Raw genomic sequence first — 24894 nt, 5'->3', positions numbered from 1 at the left:
AAGTTTTACTTTCGAGTCATTGCTCCAATTACTTATTTTTAGAACTTTTTTCAAAACTTCTGTATCTCGAAACCTCCATATCTCGAATTTTTCTTATGTGCCGTAAAATTCGAGATAGACAGGTTCTCGACTGTATTGCATTTTGAAAAAAAATGTCCTACTGGCCTGCCTTGTTATAAAAATTCCTGTATGTCCTCTTTTTTTTTTATTTTCAAAATGTTCCTATATTATTTCGAAAAATTCCTATATTGTTTGCAAAAAATTCCTATATTTTCCATCGAATTCCTATATTTTTTTCAGAAAATTCCTATATTTTCTATTCAATTCCTATATTTTTTTCAGAAAATTCCTATATTTTCCTATATTTTTGTTGGCAAATGTCACTTCTATCCCTGATTTTACCCATTCCTGACTCTTGTGCGACCATGCGAACACTTCAACGCCAGTCCTTGTTCAGCAAAGGTTGCACATGTTGTTCGTTTTCTGCAGTTCTTGATGTTGACGGACGACCTGCACAGGACTCATCCTCCACGCTCTCCCAGTCTTCTTTAAACATTTTGTGCCACGCTTGCTGAATCATTTCCCAGTGTTTTTGAAGACGTCTACGCCACGCGTGATCCTGCCTCAACCAAAGCTAGCAGGCGACTGCCGAGTGGAGCGTTATCAAGGTCGAAGGCCCCACTACCGACTCCAACGGGTTGGAGCGCCCTCTGGCGTACAACCGCGTCAAGACAAAAATATTCTCATCACTTAAAATACACACCCTGTTTGTCTAAATAATATTTGAGATTATACGACATATGTAGGGTATACTCTATGGGAGCGCCACTGTCACTAACAAGGTTATAACACCCTCAGGTGCCTTTTAAAATACTACAATGTAAGCTGAGAGATTTCAAAGACTTCAAATCAGCATTCAAGACACGCTGCCAAGTAACTTTAGAACTATTTGTTAGAACTTTATTGAAAGAATTCCAACTTTATAATTATATTCTAATGTTTTTGTGTTAGTGTAAATTTATTCGTGTTCACTATGCAATTAAACTTTTTTTTTAATGTTAACTTTTTTGTGGCTACAGTGTTTTCAAAACCTGTACTGCCGTGTTATGGCAGTAAGGAAGTTCTTTCTTGGTGTGTGCGTGTAACTTCAAAAAATGTTATGACCTGTTTTAATAAATTTTGTTCTTATTTTTAACTTTATTCTGTTTCTCGTCCTTGACTTAAGTTCAGTTCAAAAGTATGTTGAAGCAAGAGTTAAGGACATTAGTTAAATGTCCTGTACCTGTGACATGGAGTTTAACATATGTTTAGTTTTAATAATTGTATATGAGTATTAAATTCATGTAGCGATACAAACTTATTTTGTATGAGTACAGGGATGTGCAAAGTTAATACATTTAATTTCAAAATTAACCTATAGCAGTTATTCTCCACATGCTTGCAGACCACTGTGGTCCACGGACATCTAGTGGTCTATTAGCTATTTTAATGTAGTTTGCAAACAACTAGTGGAAATTAATCTGTATCATTTTTGTAGTTGTTATTAAATTTATTAAAGAAAACTTTTTGATGCTTCTCATTTTACTTAATATTATTGTCGTGAAAATATTATATCTGTCTTATGTGTTCCACTTAAAATTCGGAAGAGCACAAAGTGGTCTTCAGTAGTGAAAAGATTGAGAACCACTGTCCTAGGGGACATTTTACAGGTATTTAAAGTGTTTGCATTTCTCAATATTTTCCATGTTTCGACTTTCACGAGTAAATGATCTCGGAGCAAATACATCAGTTGAAAAACAAATATTTAACTATACTTTCACCACAGTAAGCAGTGAATGTTGATGTTCATTGACTTTGCTTGTTCATGGTAACATACATCAACAGATTTCGAAATTATTGGTGGTCTTCTGGTCTGAGACCACCGAAAACTGATTAAAGTCCATCAAAAGAAAACTTGATAGTCCACCAGACCATCGCTTGTGGTCAATGGTTTTATGATATAGTCGAACCTCCAAATATTGAACTTCCACATATAGAAATTTTCTATATATCGAAATCCGAACAAATTTCTATGTTCATTACATAAAAAAATTGTTTCTGTGTATCAAAAAAATCTCTGCATATCGAAAAATTATCGAGACATCCTAGATTTTTTTTTCCACTTTAGACTGTTTCTCATGAAAAATAAAGGTTAGGGGAGAAAATTATGTTCACAAAAGATTGCTATGAAATTCATAAGGAATCTGGGGTTAAGGGGTGTGTAGATAAGTCGTTTTTTTTCGTTCTGGAGTTCTTTAATTCCCTCAAGTTTATTTCAAATATCTTAGTTGTAACCACTAACATTGTAAAATCAGTTTCAAGTTAGCCCTTTTGTCTGTTGATTATCATTCCTAGTCTTTTTAGCTGCAGTAAAAATCATTTAAGTTAAGCAGATTGATTTTGTACTTTTCTCGCGATTACATCGTCAAAGCGAAAATCCCCTGTTGTTGCAGATCAAGTTGTATTGCTGGAGAATGAAGATGTATGAAGGTACAAAAATGTAATTTCTGTTATTTTTTGGATTATTAATTTTCATTAAATCCTATACTCGTATAAATTAGGTTGCATACACAAAAATTGTGATAGGGATGAGCTTTAATTTGAATGTTTTAGGAGATTTTTAGGGTAAAATAAGATTGTTTCTATGCATCGAAGTTTCTAAATATCGAATTTTTTTCTGGCAATTTACTACTTCCATATATGGAGGTCCGACTGTATTTGCATGTTACAATTGTTGCTACTGTATTTTCTTTCCAGACCATCGCTTGTGGTCAATGGTTTTATGATATTTACATGTTACAATTGTTGCTACTCAGTCTTGCATAATATAGACGAACGCGGGCGAACGGCGTTCGCAGAAAATATTTGGCTCTGCAGAAATTTTTTTTCAAACTGCTAACGTTGATATAAAAAAGAAAAGAAAAAAACAATTTTTTTTTAAAGGGATTTTTTAAGAAAATCCTAGAGTTTCTTTCTGTTAAAGTCTTTCTCCAGGGTGGCGACAGATCAGGGAGATCAGGGAAAAGTCAGGGAACTTTATTAATCAGGGAAAAGTCAGGGAAATATCAGGGAATTTTGAAAAAATAACAAAAAATCAGGAAAAATTGATTTTATGAAGAAAAAAAAATTTTTTTTTTTTGCTTTACAAAATTAAGTACTCTAATTCCCTTCGCATTTTCCGCCAGTTATCTGTTCAAAAAAAATCTTACTTATTAACCACAGGATGATCTTCCTAAGATTGCTTCTGTGTCTGTTAGGTTGTTTATTTTACCTAGCTTGAAATATCCTATTAAGCTTTCATTGCTACGTAAAATAAACAACCATACAGGCAAAGAGGAAGCGCCATCCATTCATTAACGCCTTAGCTCCTTTGCCTTTATTCCATTGTCTCGAAGTAATTAGCGTACTGTAATCACGATTTCAAGAAGAAATCTTTGGTTTTTGAATTAATATTATAAAAGCGTAAAAGTTATTACTTCTTCGCGTTTTTAATTTAATTGCTAAAATTGAACTTTCAATTAAAAAAACTTATGTTTTTTTTTTGCCGTTATAATATTTGTTGTTACCGCAGATTATAAAGGTTTTCTTTTCTTCAGACTTAAGTGATTCTTTAATTTTATAACCAAGTTTTATTCTTCTTTTATATATTTTGGAATTAACTAATTGCTTTTTTTTTCTTTTTCTTTTTTCTCTTGCATTTCAAAGTTTTTTGTTACAAAAGCAATCTAAGATTTTTTTTCGTTACATACTGAAATCATTTGAAATAGAGTTAACTTGTGTACTTAAGTAAAAATCTTTATGTTTTTTATTGTTAAAATGCTGTATTCATTCATTAAAACCTATGTTCTTGATTGGAGAAAAGCTCCCTATGAATAGATGTCAAATGGTTTCATCTGTTTTGCATAAATATGTCAATTAGTTATATAATAATAACTAAATTACTTCTATTCTTTCACTATTACTTGTTATTCTTGCAACAAATATTATATTGTTTGAAAACTTAGTTCAAAATAATTCCAATTACTTTTTAGTTCTATCATAAATACACATATGTTTTTATGAGTAATTTTAATAGTTTCTTAAAATTCTTATGCTAAGTGGTTTCTGAAAGTAAAGTATTTTTTTTTCTTAATTTTCTATAACCTTTCCATTGTAGAAAAATTTAATATACTGTTTTATAGGTTTTTCTTCCCCCCAAAAAATTGACTTGATATATTTTTTTTAAAACCATTTTATTGAAAAAGTAGCATATTTTTAAAATATATCTTTTGTTCAACAACTTTACACAACTTAAAACGTTTAAAATACTGCTTTTTATACAAACATACAATGGATTTCAAGTAGAGCAAAGAAAGAAAACTATTGTCATTAGTAACGTAAATCAGGGAAATTTGGTGAACTTAATCAGGGAAATCAGGGAAAAGTCAGGGAACTTTTTTTCACAGTTCCTGTCGCCACCCTGTTCTCCAAAAGAGCCTTTTAAAGCACATGTGTAAAAAAAATGGTTTTGGTAGTTTTCTTCAGTTGGTGAGAAATAAGCAAACTACAGTCGAGCCTCCATATATCGAATTTCCACATATCGAAATTTTCTATATATAGAAATCCCAGCAAATTTCTATGTTCATTACATAGAAAAATTGTTTCTATATATCGAAAAAAAAAATTCGAGACATTCGTAGATTTTTTTTTTCCACTTTAGATTGTTTGTCTCATTGAAAAATGAAGGTTACGGGAGAAAATTATGTTTACTAAAGGTTGCTAAGAAACTCATAAGAAATCATGGTTTGAGGGGTGTGTAGATAGATCGTTGTTCCGTTCTGGAGTTCTTAAATTCCCTCAAGTTTATTTCAAATCTAAGTTGTAACCAATAACACTGTAAAATCAGTTTCAAGTTATCCTTTTTGTCTGTTGATTATCTTTCTTAGTCTTTTTAGCTTCTGCAAAATCATTCAAGTTAAGTAGATTGATTTTTTACTTTTCTCTCGATTACATTGTCAAAACGAAAATCCCCTCTTGTTGCGAATCAAGTTGAACTGCCGAAGAATGAAGATGTATGAATGCACAAAAATGTAATTTCTGTTAATTTTCCAGTTATTAACTTTCGTTTAATCCGATGCTCGTATACATTAGAAATTGGGTTTCATGCACGAAAATTAGCTTTAATTTTAATGTTTTAAGAGATTTTTATGATAAAATAAGATTGTTTCTATGTATCGAAATTTCTATATATCGAATTTTTTTTCCAGAAATTTGCTATTTCTATATATGAAGGTCCGACTGTATATGTTATTGCAAAAAAAAATAAATAAATAAATAAAATAAATGATTTAAAGCCTTTTTTTATTGTCTCTTTTATATTTGAATATAAAATAAATTTAATTTTCTATTCAAGGGTGAGTTAGGCAAAATAATTATTTGCAGAAAATTTTCCAGTTAGGATTTGTGTTCGCAGAAAGCTTTTCATTTTATCCAAGTCTGTTGCTACTATATTTTCTTTCTTTCCTTTTCTTAATTTATTGTTTAAATTTTTTTTCTACTTTTGAGTAGTTTTGTGCCTACCTTTTCATACTTATTGGTCTGATGAACCAAAAACTGTTTTACAGGATTTCTAACACTAACTAATTTACAGTGTTTATAAAGTCTTGCACTGATAAAGAAAATATATTTAAAAAAATACTATTGAAGGTTACGTAGTTTTTTTTTTTAAATCTTTGTCTCATTAAGTCCCCCCCATCGATATGATATTAGATAAAGGCATACATCGCTCCTGAGGGTCCCTTGTTTCGATCACAAAGTGACCTACCATATGGGAGTCCCTCGGGAAAAGATAAAGGCATACAGGTGGAGCTAACATCAAAAACTGAAAATGGTGTCCATGAAAGAAAAAGCTCCCAGGGCAAGGCAAGTTTTGAGGTTCAACTCCCGTAACCTTTGATTTCAGCACATATTACCCATCATAATATGATAGTTTATATCCATGTAAGAACTGTTATGACCTCGTCCCCTCCCCCTTCCAATGGTTGTAAATTCTGCCTGCTGCATTGTCAAAAATTGTCTAAATCTGCTCAAAACTATAAAAGGTGTGCATGTTGAAGTGTATTTACATTAAGTAAAAAAGAAATGTTTTGGAATAAGGATTGAAATGAAAAAACGATTTACATTTAGATCTGCAGTTTTTTTTAAAAATATTTTCTTTTCAGTGCAAAATTTATTTATTTATTTTTTTTTTTTTTTGAATCGACAAATATATCTGAAATTTTTGGCTTAGGTAAAATGTTACATTGACCTAGTTTTTATTTTTTGATGTTCTATTTATGTATAGATATGTATATATTGCTGCAGATTTCTGAATACATTAGCAACACTTTTTCTCTTTCTTCCAGCCGCTACAGAAAGCAAAATGATAGTTTGCAAGAACACACTGATGAGATGGTAAGAATATTTAAAATTTTTTGTTGCTTAAGTGTATTTTTTAATGTAATTTCAGTAAGATACAAGATGATTCACATGAAACAAACAAAGTTTAAGAGCATCAGAATAGCATTGCATTATTAAATGTATTTGATATTTTTACAATCAAAGGAATGTCTAACGTCCAAAAGTAAGTGCTTATACGTTAAACTCTTTTTTGCATCAATTTGTTAAAGGAACATATTTCAAATAATAATATTAATTTAGGCAAAGTAATCTGTATTTTTTTTTAAATTTGAAGTTAAAATATCTTTAATTTGTTTCAAAATATGTAAGCCAAAATTTTTTACATGTAAAAGTGCATGTGGTAGTGATGGGCATAATCGAGATCTTTTGATAATCGAGATCTCGGGGATCGAGTACTTCTGATAATCGAGTGATTGATAATCGAGAACTTTTCAAGTCGATCACTCGAGTGATTGATAATCGAGGTCTTTTGAAATTGAGAACTCGAGCGATTGATAATCGAGATCTTCCGAATCGAGTACTCGAGCGATTGACTTCTCGAGATCTTTGGAATCGAGTTCTCGAGCGATTGACTTCTCGAGATCTTTGAAATCGAGTACTCGAGCGATTGACTTCTCGAGATCTTTATAATCGAGTACTCGAGCGATTGACTTCTCGAGATCTTTATAATCGAGTACTCGAGCGATTGACTTCTCGAGATCTTTATGATCGAGTACTCGAGCGATTGACTTCTCGAGATCTTTATAATCGAATACTCGAGCGATTGACTTCTCGAGATCTTTATAATCAAGTACTCGAGCGATTGACTTCTCGAGATCTTTATAATCGAATACTCGAGCGATTGACTTCTCGAGATCTTTTGAATCGAGATGTTTCAAATCGAGATCTCGAGACGTTTGAATCGAGTACTCAAGTAGTTCATTTTCTGAGCTTTTCCAGAATTGAGTTTACTGCTACAGGGGTGCTTACTAAAAGGGGGGAGGGGGCATGGTGCAGCTTGCGCCATTGGCCGTTTTTTTCAGTGTTTTTTATTTCATTTTCGGAAGGGGTGGGGGGCATGGCGCAGTCAGTGCCACTAAAATTTTGAGGTCTAGTTTTTTGAGAGGGTTTTTTAAATCTCATTTTCGGGAGGGGGGGGTCCATAGCGCAGCCTGCGAAACTGAAATTTTTAGAAGTGAATTTTTGAGAGATTTTTAAATCTCATTTCGGGAGTTGGGGGGAGCTCTTTCTAGACGGATGCCCCGTAACATTTGATAGGGTGCGCCATATCGCCCAGCGAAAGGGGGTGGGGGGATACCCTTAACTTTTGGAACAGTTAAATTCCCGAGTTGTTTTGGCAGGGTTACGCTCGAAATAGGAATGTGCCATTAAGTCTATCATTTAGGGGTATGATAAGGGGCGAACCCTCCTGGCTTTTAGAAGTTATTGTATTCATTGCTTGTCAACACTACTTACAGCTTATCAGAAACTAGGAGCTCCGCATTTGGACGACCCGGCTTGGAGTAGTATAAACTTTTATAAGTTTATGGGTGGCGGCTAAAGAACTGGCAACGGGCCCTTGACTCTTGGTGACTTTCAGGGGATTCCCCGGAGTGATTGAAATGATACGCTATCATTCCCTCTCCCTTCCATCTCAGTTTGTGTAACGGGTTGATTTCTCGATTTTTAATTTTTTTACATTCATTTTGAGTGATTTATTCGAACGGCTATGCATTTAAAGTAATGATTCTCAGATATCACGTGATTATTTCGAACGGTTTCGATCTCTCAAACATGAAGTTAATAATGTAAACAAGTAGGGGAATCGTTGCTCTGCGCAAAAGGACTCATTTATTCTTGTTTATTGCTTTTGCTTTTTTTTTTGTGTGTGTGTTCTTGTTAGTAGAATTATATTAATCTGATTGATACATGAGGTGGGAGGGTAAAATATTTCTGGCTGCGTTTTCCAGAAGATTGGGATTCCCGGCGCATTGAAAGTTACAAGTGTGGCTTGAAGTGCATTGAAGTTCATGATTTTTTTTTCTTTCTTGATTTGCTCTTTTTTATTTTTCATTCGCTGACTTAAATATGTAATTAAAAGTGCAGGGAGTGAAGTTGAAATGTTTCTGAATGCATTAAAAAGAAATATTTAAGATTGTCGTGTGGGATTAGTTTTAGCTTCCACTCTTTGACCCATTTTTTTAAATAAAAATTATATTTTATACAGATTATTGTTTTTTTTTTTTTTAATTCCACACGCAAGATATTTGTGACTTCTTGTGTGCGTAGCATTTATTTTTGCGTGTGTAGTTGAATTTAAATGTTTTTCTTGTTTTACTCGCTTCTGTTTATGTCATATTCCTTATATTTTTAACGTCATATTCCTTATATTTTCACAAATGTTGATTAGTATATTATTTACTCAACTTAAAAATTTGGAGTCAATTGATGTGCTGATTTTATGAGTTTTTTTTTTTTTTTTTGTAAAGTGTGTTGAGGCAAAACTACTGAAAATGCTTTGGCTCGCGATAATCCATTTCGGAATTTAAGGTTTCGTAGCTGCGCTTCATTTCCCGTGCGCTGGTCCTCAAAAAGGACAAATTGATTACCAAGTTTCTCTGAAAAGCAGATTACGTATTGGATTTTCAAATTATCCGACATGGTTGTCACAGCGTTAACAACACACAGCGTTAACAATCGTTTTAAAACCTTTATCTCAACGAAGTGTGCTCTCTGAGTAACCCCATCCGAAAAAAATAAAAGCGCTTTAGAAGCAATTATTTGATTCTGAAACCTTATAGAATAACAGAGGTGTTCGTCTGTTCCTGTGAGCAATGGCGCGCCTCTTATGACAATTCCACCTCCCCCTCCACCTAAGAAACAATGATCCGAAAAAGAGCTAAGACCACCTTAAATTCTCAATTACACAGTTTGTGCAATACTAGTTCAATATATTTTTTAGTTTAACAACTCTCAAGTTTAAACCTGCTAGTGTCGCCCAAAGACCCGCCCATATTTTCATTATCACTCACTTTTTAATAAAAATTGTACATATTTAATCTTAATAACTGTCAAGTTCAAAACAATATGGAAAGCGTTTCTCTACCCTTTGTTTCAAGATTTCACCGCCGAATCACACCAGGGGCAGATACAGAAAACCGTTATGGAGGGGGGGGGTCGTGTTGAAGAAAGTCCCCCCCACCACCACCACCCCCATGAACGAAATTCCCGTTTTTGATACGAAAAATGTCTGAACGTGTTTGGGAGTCAATAAAAAGCATCAAATCGATCAGGAATAATGCACCTAATTGGAGATAAACGTTGCAAATTAATTTCATGAGCAATGAAACGAAGTAGTAGTTCAAATATTTACTTTGAAAAATTATTCATGAAATGAAAAGATACTGTCATCGTTTACATTTTATGCATGAAGTGTTTGAACACTATGTGTACGGATACTTTAGGTTTAGGGTGGGACGGAGGGGGGTCATGACTCCCATGACCCTCCCGTTGTATCCGTCAGTCACACAACGCATGCCCCTCCAAAAATCCGCTCATATGATAATTAACAATTTTCGTTCGAAAAATATCGTTCGATTATTATGAAATTTCTCAATTATCGAAAATTCGACGCCAAACACTCAACTATAACCCCATTCGAATAAAGCAAGGGAAAAGCAATCATTCGATTTTAAAATCATTCCAAATCTATTCATCCCAAGAGCGAAGGCGCAACACCTATGAAGCTCTTCCCCAAGAGCAATACCCCCAAAAGAGACAAAATCTCCTAAAAATTACAATTCCACAGTTTTGTGTCAAAACTTATTTGCACCCATAGGAAAGAATTACAGTTAGAAATTACAGAAGTAAAACTTGTTTTATTAAGAAATAAATAAATACCTTTGTACCGAGAAGTAACATGAAATAACAAACGTTTTGTAACCCAAATATACAGAGTACTGCAGAAACATTGTTTTGGAGTTTTAAGGTGCTTTTTTTTCAACAAAATAGTAAGCTTTTGCATGTAAGGGGCCATTCATTAGTTACGTAAGGATGATTTTGGCAATTTTTGACCCTCCTCCCCCCATGTAAGGGTACGGAAGATTTTTCAAACCCCTCCCCCTATTCTTACGTAAGATTCCATTTCGTTTTCCAAAATAATAAAATAACGAGTCTAACATCACTGGAATCGAAATTAAATTTACTATTATTAAATTAAACTTTTTTGTGTAATTAAATATTAACTAGAAAGTAGAAATTTAGACTGAATGTTTTTTCGACATTTTTTTTTGTATATGATGCGATACTAATTAAAAATAAAACATGCCATGCATAGTGCGATTCTTTTATTACGTTTAACATTATTCATTCTTTGTAAAACAAATTAAAAACAGCTTATCCTAATACGTTATTTATTTTCCAGATGCAAATGAAATGTGTATAATCCCTGTCAAATCACTTGACCACGCAATTTCAAATGTAAAACATCGACTTGGAAAATATTGCAAAAGAATGGGTTTGAACCCCCCCCCCCCAAATATATAGACATTTTTCCAACCCCCTTCCCCTTAGGATCCTTGCGTAATTAATGAATGTTCCCTAAAGACATTCAGTAATGTCCCTACATCAACAATCTCACTATTTTGCGTTGAAAAAAAAAGGATTCCTTGAAACCCCGAAACACGTGTCTGCAGTAATGTGTATATTTGGACTCTAAAACGTTTGTTAACACCTGTTACACTTGTTCATTACCTAATGGTATAGTCGAAGGTGGACATAAGGTGGAAGACGTCCCCTCAGGTTTTCAACTTAAGTATTCCGCTTTTTACCTGAAATGTAATTTTAATTTTAATGCCTCTCAAGTTAGAACCTTATTAGCGCTCCCAACCTTCACTTCCACCAAACATATCATTAGACTATCAAAGCATCCCAAGAGAGACAATTATTTGATAATAACACCATTTAGATCGCAAGGGTATCTATTCCTCAAGTGTGCTGGCACACCTTTTAAAATCAGGACCCCCCTCCCCCTCAAGAAGGATACTCCCTAAAAAGACTAACGTCCACTAAGAATTTCAATGGCGTAGTCTATGCCATGACCCGTCACTCACTCCAAATTTTTCTGGGTGAAGGGTTCAATGCAAATTTTTTCGGAAGACAACAAAAACCATGCACATTCATAAGTAAAATCATTAATTTTTCAAAGCCAGCCCTCTGACCCCCTAAATGGCGGATAAGCCCCTGCAATTGAAACACTCCATAAGCAGGGATATCCACCCGCCCTGAGGTCAAGGGCGCCCCCCCTCAATGTCGCAGAGACCTCCTCCCCCCCCAAAAAAAGAGAAAAATACCCCTCAAAACACCCTCTCCCCTCAAGAAGGATATTCCCTAAAAAAGCCTAACATCCATTAAGAATTTCAGTGGCGCAGTCTGCGCTATGAACCACCTCCCCAGTGGGCACCTCAGCGCAGCCCGTCAGTCACTCCAAATTTTTCTGGGGGAAGGGTTCAATGCAAATTTTTTCGGAAGACAACAAAAACCATGCCCATTCATAAATAAAATCATTAACTTTTCAAAGCCAGCCCTCTGACCCCCTAAATGACGGATCCGCCCCTGCAACTGAAACACTTCAGAAGCAGGGGTACCCCCTGAGGTCAAAGACGCACCCCCCTCAATATCGCAGAGCCCCCCAAAAAATGAAAAATACCCCTTAAAACACTGCCCCTAAAAATGTCAATGGCACAGGCTACGCCATGACCTCCCCCCCCTCCCTTTCTAGGTGGGCATCCTTATTAGAAGTCAATTATATTGAAAGGTTCATTCGATTATCAAATTGGTCGAAAAATACATTGCTCGAGTGATTGACATCTCGAGAACTCAACATCTCGAAAACTCAACATCTCGAGAACTCAAGATCTCGAGAAGTTCAAAGCCAGAACTCGAGCAGTTGATCGCTCGAGCACTCGGAAAATGATATTCGAGAACTTGAGCAGTCCATCGCTCGAGAACTCGGAAAGTGATAATCGAGAACTCGAGAAGTTCATCGCTCGAGAACTCGAAAAATGGTAATCGAGAACTCGAGAAGTTCATCGCTCGAGAACTCGAAAAGTGGTAATCGAGAACTCGAGATATGATAATCGAGAACTCGTGGTAATCGAGTTCTCGAATAATCTTGAATAATCGAGTGATTCGATTATGAGAACTCGATTATGCCGATCACTAGCATGTGGTGTTGAAAATGTTTAGTTCTACAATTAAAGAGGAAAGCAAACCTCCTGGTAAATACAGTGGTAGTACACTGCAAAATAAACGTTCATTATGTGCCACAAACAAAGACACTACATTTTGAAGTTGTTAGCTCAACAATTAAACCATTGTATCATCCTAATTAAAAACATTCATTTACTGTAAGAAATTATATGCTCCACGTGGTTACATTGCGTAAAACTTGACAGGGATCCCAAGATTAATAACTCGGGATCTCCATAATTGCGCAATGGGGCTTTACTGTTGACCTAACAAATTTTGTCTAACTCCCGCAAGGAAGGTAAACACTAAGTTTAGCAGATGCCTTCTGTTTCACATTTCTGTAGCTATCAAGTGAATGAAATGTCAGAATTCAAGTTGTATGGCTAAATCATTTTATTTATAATTATCCTATAATTAACAATTGTAAAAACAAAACTATAACATGATTAAAATGTATAAACAAATATGAGGAATTTCAACTCTCAAAAACATCCTTCATGTTCCAAAAGAACATCCTCCAAAAAAACACATTTGACACCCTAACTTGACTTATCCTAAAAATGTTTCAAAAATTTTAAGTCCCTAACTCTTATGGCGAAACTCTAAAAGCCATTCCCTAAGTGCAGGACGTCGCCACAACAGCGAACGATCCTCTCAAAAATACGACTATCGTCAGTCGAAAATGAGAAACGCGAGCAGAAGAAGTGATCCCCTTCTCATTTTCCCCTGCTTATATAATACGGCGCACTCTATGCACGTCACGCCGGATATGCCTACGTAAGAGCTCAGTCTGGATGCTTCCAGAACATTCGATTTGCCGCGGAGCTATCGGGAGATTACATCATCTCCGCTCATGCTCTGACGTCACATCCTTCTTCCTGACGAAACACGTCGTTCGAAGTCGCTCTGATGTTTACAGGTTGATTCTCCCGTACGCGAATTGAAACAAGCGTCCTTTAAGGGACAAGATTAACTGCCTTTTCATTATTAAAGAAATACAAGTGAGTAAAAACATTTACACTTAGTTTTCACTTAGCTTTCAAATCGAATTGTTGAGAATATTTCTCAAATAGACATTTTTGGCTATCAATGCCCTCCCTTCTCGACAATTCATTTGATCTCACATATTCATTTAATTTCAAGCATTATCTGATCTAAATTTCCAAAAAAAAATTCTCACTCTTCAAAATTTCTTTAAAGACAATTTATCACTCAAAAAAAATTAGTAAATTTTTAAATCTAAATCTCACGTCAATTAATTTTTATCGTTTCAAAAATTCGTTAGTTTCAACATTTTGTAAAAACAAACACTTAATATTCTTCTTGAATTTAAGTAAAACAACATTTGCACATCACAACAATAATATCACAAAACACAATTTTTAAAGTCCTATAGGAGTCCTAGAGAAAAAAAAAAGTTCAACCATATTCAGTCCAAAAATTCTCAGTCACAATCGTATCTTCACAAAATGTCACTGATCTTAAAAAAAAATCCCGCAGTTGACAAAAGCTCATGTTGGTGGACAGACATCAGATTTAATCTGAAAAATAACGATAAAAACCACAAGTAACTGTTCTAATATCAGCAATTTAACAACAATTGTATAATATGTATAATCATAATAAACAGTTTTGAATATAAGTTCAAGCTTCATTTTTGATCAAAAAAATAAAAACAGAAGTATATAAGCTCATTTTTACATTAATTTAAGTTGACAATCCATACTAAAAAAATTTAACAAAAACATAAAAAATGACTTTCTGCACGCGTTTTTCACAAATGACTGCTCATCATCGAAAAATGATTATCAAAAAAATTACAAACACTTTCTACAATAGATTAATCACTTGAATTGAAAAAAATTTCTTGGAAAAATTTTAAGTCGTTTTGGGTTGGTGGCTTCGTGAAAATATCTGATAAGTTAGATTTACTTTCTACATATGAAACAGTAAAAATATCTTTAGCAATCAAGTCACGAATAAAAAATAATTTCACATCAATATGTTTACTCCTGTGATTTTCAATTGGTGATTTTACAAAATCCAAAGAAGCTTGATTGTCTACATAAATAATTGCTTTTATTTTTATGAACTTTAAAAGTTTATTTTTCAAACATTCTTCCAGAATTCTGTCAAACCACAATGTTTCTTTTGCCGCTTCTGTCAATGCTATGAACTCCGATTCCATAGTTGATAAACTAACACTCCGTTCTTTAAAAGTTCTCCATTCAATAGGAGCTTTGTCTAACATAATTATTTGACCCCCCAAAGAAGTTCTGTCATCTTTATTTGATGCGAAGTCCGCATCTGAAAAAGCTACTATTTGGATTTTACCGCATTTTAATTTTAATTTTAAATTTCGGGATTGATAAACATATCCAAACAATTTTAAAAGGCCATCCCAATGACGTTTCCCTGGGTTATTCTGAAATTGACTAAATAAATTTACAGTGTATGCAATGTCTGGTCGTGTTCTATTGGCTATAAATGCTAAACATCCTAACAAATTACAAAAAGGAAACTTAGTCATTTCAAACTTTTCATTTTCTGTCTTAGGACAGTCAGAATTAGAGTAAACAATGCCTTTACTAATTGGAAGAGAGGTAGATGGGAATTTGAATTTCTTAAAACGATCATACACTTCTTCTATATAGGAAGATTGATGTAGATACAATTCCTTTCCCATTAATTCAAATTCTACCCCTAACAATTTCTTTGTACTTCCCAATACCTTCAAATCAAAATGTTTACTTAAAGAATTAATTGCACTGCTTATATGACTTTCCTTTTTACCAAAAATCACAATATCATCAACATATACAAGCAATAGAACATTAGGATTAAAATATACACAGTTACATGATTCAAATTTCTTAAAACCAATTTGTGATAAAACTTGATCTAATTCATAAAACCACAAGCGTCCACTCTGGTGTAACCCGTAAATAGCCTTATTTAATTTACAAAAATAATCTTCCTTTCCTTTTGTTACAAATCCGGGAGGCTGGCTCATATATATCAAGTCATCAATTGGTGCGTATAAGTAAGCGCTCTTTACATCGCACTGTATATTTAACCAATTTGCACATGTAATTAACAGAGAAAAGAAAAATCTAATTATTCCAAAATTACATACTGGGCTGTATGTCTCATCAAAATTTTGGTTTTTGATCTGATGCATGCCGTTTGCTACCAATCTGGCCTTATAAGATTTAACTACCCCTTTCTCATCTTTCTTTAAAGTGTAAACCCAGCGAGACCCTACTGGAACAACATTTTCCGGTAATTTTGCCAAATTCCAGACTTTTCGGCTATGCATAATTTCTAGCTCAGTCTCCATTGCTTTTTGCCATTCAGCACTTTCTTTTACCTTTAAAGATTGTTTGTAAGTCATAGGGATTTGAATTTTCTTTTTCTAGTCATAAATTCTTATTGTTTTTCTTTGAGCTTACAGACACATTATTTACTTGCCCTTCTGTTAGATCTTTCCCCTTAAAACTAAACTTATCTGGATCGTATTTTATATCTTTTAATTTACAATACTTTTCAATGTCATGTTTAGATCTTAACCTTTTCTTTTCCCCTTTCTCATAATAATATACATCATTTCGTGTGCTATCCGGTCTTTTCACTACTTTTCTCACCCAAACTGCATCGCGTAGGTGTAAACCACTTTCGCTGTCAGAATCCTCAGATTTAGAACTCGTTTCGCTTTCCCCGCTAGCAATCGAGCTTTCAGAATCGGTCGAATCTGAACCCTGCTGTTCATTTGCCGTTTCATTCTCGCTCAAGGTTGCAGGCGGAAGTGCCATGGGCCATGATAGAACTCGATTCTCCCCCTCATTTGACTCATTTCGAAAGTCAGTTTGGAAAAAATAGTTTTCTTTGAACGATACATTTATTGATTCTATGATTTTGTTGCTGTCGGGCAGATAAATTCTATACCCTTTTCTATTAAACGCGTAACCTATGAGAACACCCTTTTGTGCTTTTAAATCCAATTTCTTTCTTAATTGTTTGGGCACACCAACAAACAATATTGTTCCGAAAGCGCGGAGATGCCTTATAGAGGGTTTTCTCCCCCCATAAAGTTCAAATGGGGTTTTAGTCTGATTGGCATGGCAAACCCTATTCCAGGTGTACGTAAAATACTTCATTGCCTCTGGCCAAAAATTCTGAGGTAAACCGCTCTCCTTTAAAATCACCCGCGTACTATCTGCAATTGTTCTGTTAAAGTTTTCTGCCGTCCCATTCTGTTCAGGAGAATAGAAATTGGTTAATTCATGATGTATACCCAGTGTTTGCGCTCAACTATCCGTAACTTGGGTCCCAAGGACCCATTAATGAAATAGATTTGGGTCCTTTGGCAGAAAAAATGAGTCCCTTAAATTTTAAACAGAAAATCTTAGCACATAATTGAATAATATACAACTATTTATACTTAGGAAAAAGAAACTATCCACATAGTTATTTGAAAAAGGTATGAAATAAACTAAATTGGTTAATTTTGCCCTTTTTTTCTGTGATTATCATATGTTCAAATAATACACTTGCAAGATTTAGTAATTTGAGAAACTATTTAGTCAGTTACAATGAGGTAAACTCAAAATTTACTTTAAAGTTGGATTTTACCATGAGATAAAAAATAAATGCCTTTGATTGATCAAGCAGAAAGCACTCCCTTAACCTTTGCTTTCATAAACATTTTTCTAGGTGAAAAAAAGCAACCTGTCCCCCCCCCCCCTCCATCAATTATCAATGGCAATTTCATAGAAATAGAAAAAAATCGCAAGCGAATTAACACAACGCAAAAATCGCGATCGCAAAAACGAAACATTTTCTCACATGAGTATGAAAATTGCTCATTTGCAATCTTAAATTAGAAAATTTGACTTCATTGTGACTCTTTTAAAATATCTGTGTTGGCTTTGGTGCTACTTTTAAAATTTCGCCATTTTCAAAATGGCGCGATCGATTAATACGTGACTTTTGCAAGTCCAAATAAAAATAGCCCCTCAGAAATAGGTGAATTACTAGAAAATGAACAAGGTACAAGTGCTTTTGTATAAAATTCATATTCATAAGTAATTTAACAAGAAAAATGTTAAGTTCGGAACTTTGTGTTTTGCGCGATCGGGAAAATGTTCGCCTTTTTGTTTTCACCCATCCTTTTATTGAGGATGCAAGATAATAATTTTCAAAAGTAATTCTGGTTAGGTGAATGCAAAATAGATAAGCTTTTACTATTCAGTTGTCCTGTATCAATCCTGGAGGTTACATTGAAACCACTCTTACTTTTGATCTTTATTGTTGTTTTCAGGAATTTCCCAGAGATAAAAGTTGAGGGAGAACTTATTCTTAGAATAGAGTACAATGGGCTATTTATGAACTTGCAATATTTTGCTCCTTGAGCTCTGCCCAGGAGGTCACTGTAAGCTCCAGTCTTATCACTAAAATTCCATTGACTGGTCAACAGTAGGGGTGTGTTTGAATAGCTGATACAGAGATAGGGTCATTTTAATCCTTTTCTGTTGATTCTCCTGGTCATTGAAGCTTAAAAGCATTCACTAGATAGATCTTCAGCATTTTCCACAATTTTTTTTCTGGTTTTTATCTTTTGGGTGTTCTGGGTCCCTAGGACCCGAATTTTCGCGGAAGTTGCGTCCCTTTCCCGCGAATTTGCGTAAAAAACCCGCTATAGCGCGTAAACGCGAACCCTGATACCTTTCTCCTTAAAAAAATCATCTAACTCATGGTTTACGAACTCAGTTCCGTTGTCTGTCCTTACAGCCTTGACTTTCTTTCCCAAAAAATTTTCCGCTTTTATGATATGATTCATCAAAATTTCGGGTACTTGGCTTTTAAACTTTATAGGGTATAGAGAACTTATTTTTGAAAAATCATCTATAACAGATAAATAATAACGTTCTCCATTTCTACCCTCAACATTGCAAGGCCCCCAAACATCACAAAAAAGCAAGTTCAACGGACTGTCTGACTTTGTATCCCCAATAGGTTTAAAACTCACTCTTCTGAATTTTCCTAATTTACAAGTGTCACAATTAATTTTAACATTTTTAAATTCTGGTAAACCATTAACAGCTTGTGAACTCCCTGTCTTTTGGATACATTCTGTATTTATATGTCCGAAACGTTTATGCCAGGTTTCAATATTTATATGATTGGACTCTAAAAAAGTATTTTCATTATCAGTATTACAAACAGGCAATTGGTTTGATTTTACAGAATCAACAATATATACACCATTTTCTAAATTTGCTTTAAAAATCAATTTACAAGTTTTATCTAGTACTCTCACGGAGCCACCACCCCCTTCAAATTTAGCACCTCCCAAATCAAATTTGGGTCCGGACAATATATTTCTCCTTAACCTCGGTGAATACATGACATTTTCTAAAACAACAGATCTATTTCCGAAACGAACTTTAATTTCCCCGCTGCCTTCAATGGGAAAAGTCTGTTTCTTGACTGCTACTGCCATTTGAACATCCGTTAAGGGAGAAAATGTCCTAAACCAGTTCCGGTTATGGGTATAATGATGACTGGCCGCCGTGTCAAAAATCCATGTCGATTCCTTTACCCCTACTTCATTTAAATTTGCCTCTGATAAGAAAAAGGATCTATACTCACATCTGTCAGTTGATGGAGATCTCCGCCGGTCCGTTGTATTTCTATATCTGGCTCCTCTCCGTCGACGATTCCTTCCTCGTTGGTTCGATCTTCCCCTAGAATTTCCATGTCCTGTGGTGCTTCCTCTCTCGTTGACTGGACTTGGGGACTGGTTCGTCGTGGGATTTTGTTGTCTCAGCTCTGGGCAATCCTTCCTGAGATGTCCAATGCGGTCACATCTGTAACATCTTTGCCGATTTTGAACTGTCATCACCTCAAGCCGCTCCTTAGTTTTCGTCTTCAAAACCATGCGGTTCTCTTCAATCACAAGATCCACTACCAGTTTTTCGAACTTGAAATCCTGGTCACTCCTTGTAAGCATTGCTTGGACTAGATGATCATATTCTTTAGGCAAGTTCTGTAAAAGCTGGAAGCAGATACAGTCCTCAGGATATTCGGGATATGTAACCTTAATTCGATCAAACAATCGTTGTAAACGGGCCGCAAAAAGGGAAATATTTTCATTTCTTTCAGGTTTTGAATTTTGCAGTTCCATGAACAGCTGCATCCGGGCGCATTTGTTATCCGGGTAGAAGAACAATTTCAACTTTTTCCATGATTCTCGGGGATCTTCACAATTTTCGATAATCTTCCTAAGTCGTTGCTCAATATTTAAGAAAATCATAGAAACTGCTGCTCTCCTCCGAACATGGTAATCTTTAATATCCGATTTTGTGATTCCTTCCTCTTTGTTCTCGATCGGTTCTTCTTCTTCACCATTAACAATTTTCCAGCAGTTCCTGTCCATTAGCAGGAACTTGATGTTTGTCGCCCATTCGACATAATTCGAATCATTCAATTCTTCAATTTTAACGGTTTGGGTGGACATAGTTCTTTACTGGGCAAAAATTTCGTATCGTTTTCAATTCATAAATTCTTTCATCTCTTCGCTTCGATGAGATCGCTCAAAAAATTAATTTCCAAATTTCCAATCGATATTTTATCCAACAACATTTCTTCTTCAAATTCACTTTCTTCAGGCTGATGGAATGTGAATAGGGAAGGGCAATCTGGGCCCATAACCCCTTGTTGACCTAACAAATTTTGTCTAACTCCCGCAAGGAAGGTAAACACTAAGTTTAGCAGATGCCTTCTGTTTCACATTTCTGTAGCTATCAAGTGAATGAAATGTCAGAATTCAAGTTGTATGGCTAAATCATTTTATTTATAATTATCCTATAATTAACAATTGTAAAAACAAAACTATAACATGATTAAAATGTATAAACAAATATGAGGAATTTCAACTCTCAAAAACATCCTTCATGTTCCAAAAGAACATCCTCCAAAAAACACATTTGACACCCTAACTTGACTTATCCTAAAAATGTTTCAAAAATTTTAAGTCCCTAACTCTCATGGCGAAACTCTAAAAGCCATTCCCTAAGTGCAGGACGTCGCCACAACAGCGAACGATCCTCTCAAAAATACGACTATCGTCAGTCGAAAATGAGAGAGAGGAGAGATGATATCGGGAGATTACATCATCTCCGCTCATGCTCTGACGTCACATCCTTCTTCCTGACGAAACACGTCGTTCGAAGTCGCTCTGATGTTTACAGGTTGATTCTCCCGTACGCGAATTGAAACAAGCGTCCTTTAAGGGACAAGATTAACTGCCTTTTCATTATTAAAGAAATACATGTGAGTAAAAACATTTACACTTAGTTTTCACTTAGCTTTCAAATCGAATTGTTGAGAATATTTCTCAAATAGACATTTTTGGCTATCATTTACGCGATTGACTTCTGCGCAGATGCATGAGAGCGCCTGAGTTCATATGGCTATAAGCAGCTATGAAGGCATGACTGCCAAAAAAAATCTCCTGACCGAATAGCGGGATAAATTTATGGATATCTCTTGACCGCTATTCGGGATAAAGGGCAAATTGGCTGCCCATCATGTATACTGTTTCCGTATATAGAAAATAAATTAGTTTGTGTGTGTTGTGAATGAACGTAGTCTCTTCAATTCTCTCCCTTCTAAAAGTGATACATGAAAAATATGACAAAGAAGAAGGGGCGAAAATCCTCTTCATTTACCATCCAAATCCTAGATCTGATTTTCAAACATGCTTTGCTCATGTATTCCTGCTTACTATTTTAATTCAGCTGGAGGTGTTTCCAGATGTAAAGATTATGCAGAATATTCTGCAGCATGAGGTTTTACAAAAGAAACATCCAAAAAACAAAGCGAACCTTCAAAAACAAACAAAATAAACTTAAGAAATCATACTAAAACATGAAGGTTACTTTTCGGAATAAAAACATTCTCTTTAATATCATTTAAAAAATTCTTTGCTAAAAATTTCTGCTTTTGCATTTTTTATTTGTATATTAATTGTATAAATGTCACCTCAAATCTAATTTTGTATTTTTAGCATAACAAACATAAAAGGCACAAAAGAAGATCAAGCTGTGAAGAAGACACAATGGAAAGAGATATAAGAAAGTAATTATTTTTCATAGTTTAGTTTATTAATCAAGATTTTACTGGGTAACTTTATTTAGTAGTACAACTTTGAACCTGAAAATTTTAATTTCTAACCGTTAAGAACTCCTCATATGTATTTTATTGCATCACAAGTGTTCTATAATTAATTACATCGTAAAGTACCTGAGGGTGTTATGGTACGTCTAAGGTTTGGTTATTTCTGTCGTCCCATCTTTTGATGAAACCCAAAATATTTTAAAGGAATTTTTTTTTGTGCAATTACCTGGCTCTCAGAAAAAAATAGTTCTGTAGACTGTATTTTTCTAAATGCTTGTCTATGAACCATATCACCAGCTAGGGTAGATGAAAATTGCTAAAACAAAATTCCTCAACATTTCTAATTATCAAGCAATGTAAGAAATTAGGCTGAGAAGTGAGTAACAACAGTTTAAAAATTACTTATTGAAAAATGTGTTTTTGGGAAAAGAAATGATAAGTGACAAAAATGAAAGTCTAAAGTTTTTACACTGAAAATAAACAAAACAGTCTTTGTCATCTTTTGTCAACATCACGTAATTCGCCATAAACATATTGCTAGCAAAGCACATTTACGCTTTTTGCCTTTAACTTCATCTTTCTGATACGCACCCCTTGACATACTTCTTTTTGTCAACTGGGCATTTCTCTAATGAAAAATCAATCAATGTTACACAAAAACCTACATTACCCATCAATTTTACACAAAAAACTGAGGCAGAAGCCAATAAAGAATTGATTCAGTAGCAAAGCTACAGCCCAAAATATGTTTTGAGGAGGGTTCTTTAATTTTTTTCCCTAAATATATTACGCCCTAATTTCTCAGAATATCATGATTTCTATATACAGTAAAAACCCTCCTAACGGACACCCCTGAAGTGCAGACACTCCTTTTATACAGACAATTTTTAATTCTCCGATTCAAAGGCAAATAACGTTATTAAACCCCTGTCCTGCGGACACCCCTCTATTTCTAAAAAAGTTTGTCCTGTTAGTGTCCGCATTAGAGGAGTTTTACTGTATAATAGAACTATCATAGACAATATTCATTTCAAACTAAAAGAAACTATACAATTGCAATACAGAAAAAGATGGGAGAAACAAATATTTTAATGTCTCATAACAACCAAAACATAGATAATGGCCGACTACATTTTCCTAGAAGGAGTCTGGATCGTTGAAAGTGAAAAACGTGTCATAAGTATTACTGTAATTTGACAGATTTGAGGAAAACTAATGCTATGGTGAAAAGTGGGCTGTATCGCTAGCAAGGTTATAACATCCTCAGGTGCCTTTTAAAATACTGCAATGCAAGCTGAGAGTTTTCAAAGACTTCAAATCAGCATTCAAGACTGGTTGCCAAGCAACTTTAGAACTATTTGTTGGAGCTAGAGATGTACCGGGTACTTGGTAACTACTCTGTACTCGGCCAACTTTCTGAGTACTTGGTGCTCGCCCAAATTTTTATCAGATACTCTATCAATACCAAGTAGTTGTAAAAAAATGGAATATTGTTAAGGCAGATTTTAGAATTAATAAAAGAGTGCAACCATATAATATACATTTACAATTCAAATTTATAAGTCAAATTTAAATTTTGAGAATAATGAAGTTTGTTATGCTTCAATGGAGTAAATCTTTTTAATGTCCGCAAAGTTAAATAAAACTTATTTATTAAAAATGGAGCCAGTGTAAAAAATATAAAATTTTTATGTTATGTTTGGCAGACTAGAACCAGTGGCGTGCACGGGGGGAGGGGGGGGGAGAAAGGACACTTGTTGGCCCGAGCCTGAAGGGGCCCAATATTTTTTTTAACTAGGCATGAAGTATAGAGGTGAACAATATGGAGGGGGACCCGGAAAAGTCATTTGTGACGGGCCCCAAAATTTCTGTGCACACCCTCAACTAAAACTAAAATAGATTGATATAATTTGTTTTAATTCCAACTTGATTAATCATACTTACTATTTATTTGTTTATTTTTAATTTTGAATATTACCTTTTTATAAACTTTTTGATAGAAACAAAATCTTTTACATAATACAGAATTAAATTTCAAGTGGAATTTTGTTTTAAAATCTATTATATGGACATGGAGGTCTATACTACTATTTCAATAACTTCAAAATTCATCACGTGTGTGTCGGTGGCGGTTCTTATAACATAATTGGAAATCGGTACTCGGTAACTCAGTACTCGGCCGAGTAGTGAAAGTTCGAGTACTCTGCCAAAGTACCACTCGGTACGTCTCTAGTTGGAACTTTATTTAAAGAATTCCAACTTTATAATTTTATTCCAATATTTTTATGTTCATGTTAGTTTATTCATGTTCATTATCCAATTAAACTTTTTTTGATGTTAACTTTTTTGTGGCAACAGTGTTTTCAAAACCTATAGAGTTGCCTGTGTTGTGACACGTTTGTTTTCTAGGCACGCGTGTTTAACTTCAAAAAATGTTTTAACTTGTTTTTCTAAATTTTGTTTTTATTTTTAACCTTAGTCTGTTTCTCGTCCTTGACTTAAGTTCAGTTGAAAAGTATGTTGAAACAAGAGTTTAGGAGATTGGTTAAATGTCCTGTACCTGTGACATGGAGTTCAACATATGTTTAGTTTTAATAATTGTATATGATTATTAATTATGTATAGCGATACAAGCTTATTTTGTATAAGTATGAGGGGGGGGCAGGGGTCTGCAAAGTTAACACATTTAAGTTCAAAATTATCCTATAGCAGTTATTCTCCACACGCTTGCAGACCACTGTGATCCACGGACCACTAGTTGGTCTGTAAACTATTTTAATGTAGTTCGCAAACAACTAGTGGAAATTACTCTGTATCATTTTTATAGTTGTAATTAAATTTATTAAAGAAAACTTTTAAATTCATCTCATTTCACTTAATATTATTGCTGTAAAAATATTAAATCTGTCATATATGATCCACTTAAGATTCGGAAGAACTCAAAGTAGTCTTCAGTAGTGAAAAAATTGAGAACCTTTGCCCTAGTGAAGTGTTTGCATTTTTCAATAT

At 34.4% G+C, this 24894-nt stretch overlaps 1 protein-coding gene across 1 annotated transcript in view; it reads left to right on the top strand.

The window, feature by feature from the left end:
- The window catches only part of LOC129216671 (pre-mRNA-splicing factor CWC22 homolog), a 106087-nt gene that overhangs the window by 14032 nt on the left and 67161 nt on the right, over nucleotides 1–24894 (top strand). Inside the window, exons 4-5 of the mRNA XM_054850887.1 lie at nucleotides 6423–6471; nucleotides 21776–21846. Of these exons, the coding sequence (XP_054706862.1) occupies nucleotides 6423–6471; nucleotides 21776–21846 (120 nt within the window). The remainder of the gene's footprint in view (nucleotides 1–6422; nucleotides 6472–21775; nucleotides 21847–24894) is intronic.

Source organism: Uloborus diversus, chromosome 2 (assembly GCF_026930045.1).
Source record: "Uloborus diversus isolate 005 chromosome 2, Udiv.v.3.1, whole genome shotgun sequence".
NCBI lineage: Eukaryota > Metazoa > Arthropoda > Arachnida > Araneae > Uloboridae > Uloborus > Uloborus diversus.
Note: the sequence above shows the minus strand (reverse complement) of the source record. Positions and strands in the feature narration are given on the sequence as shown.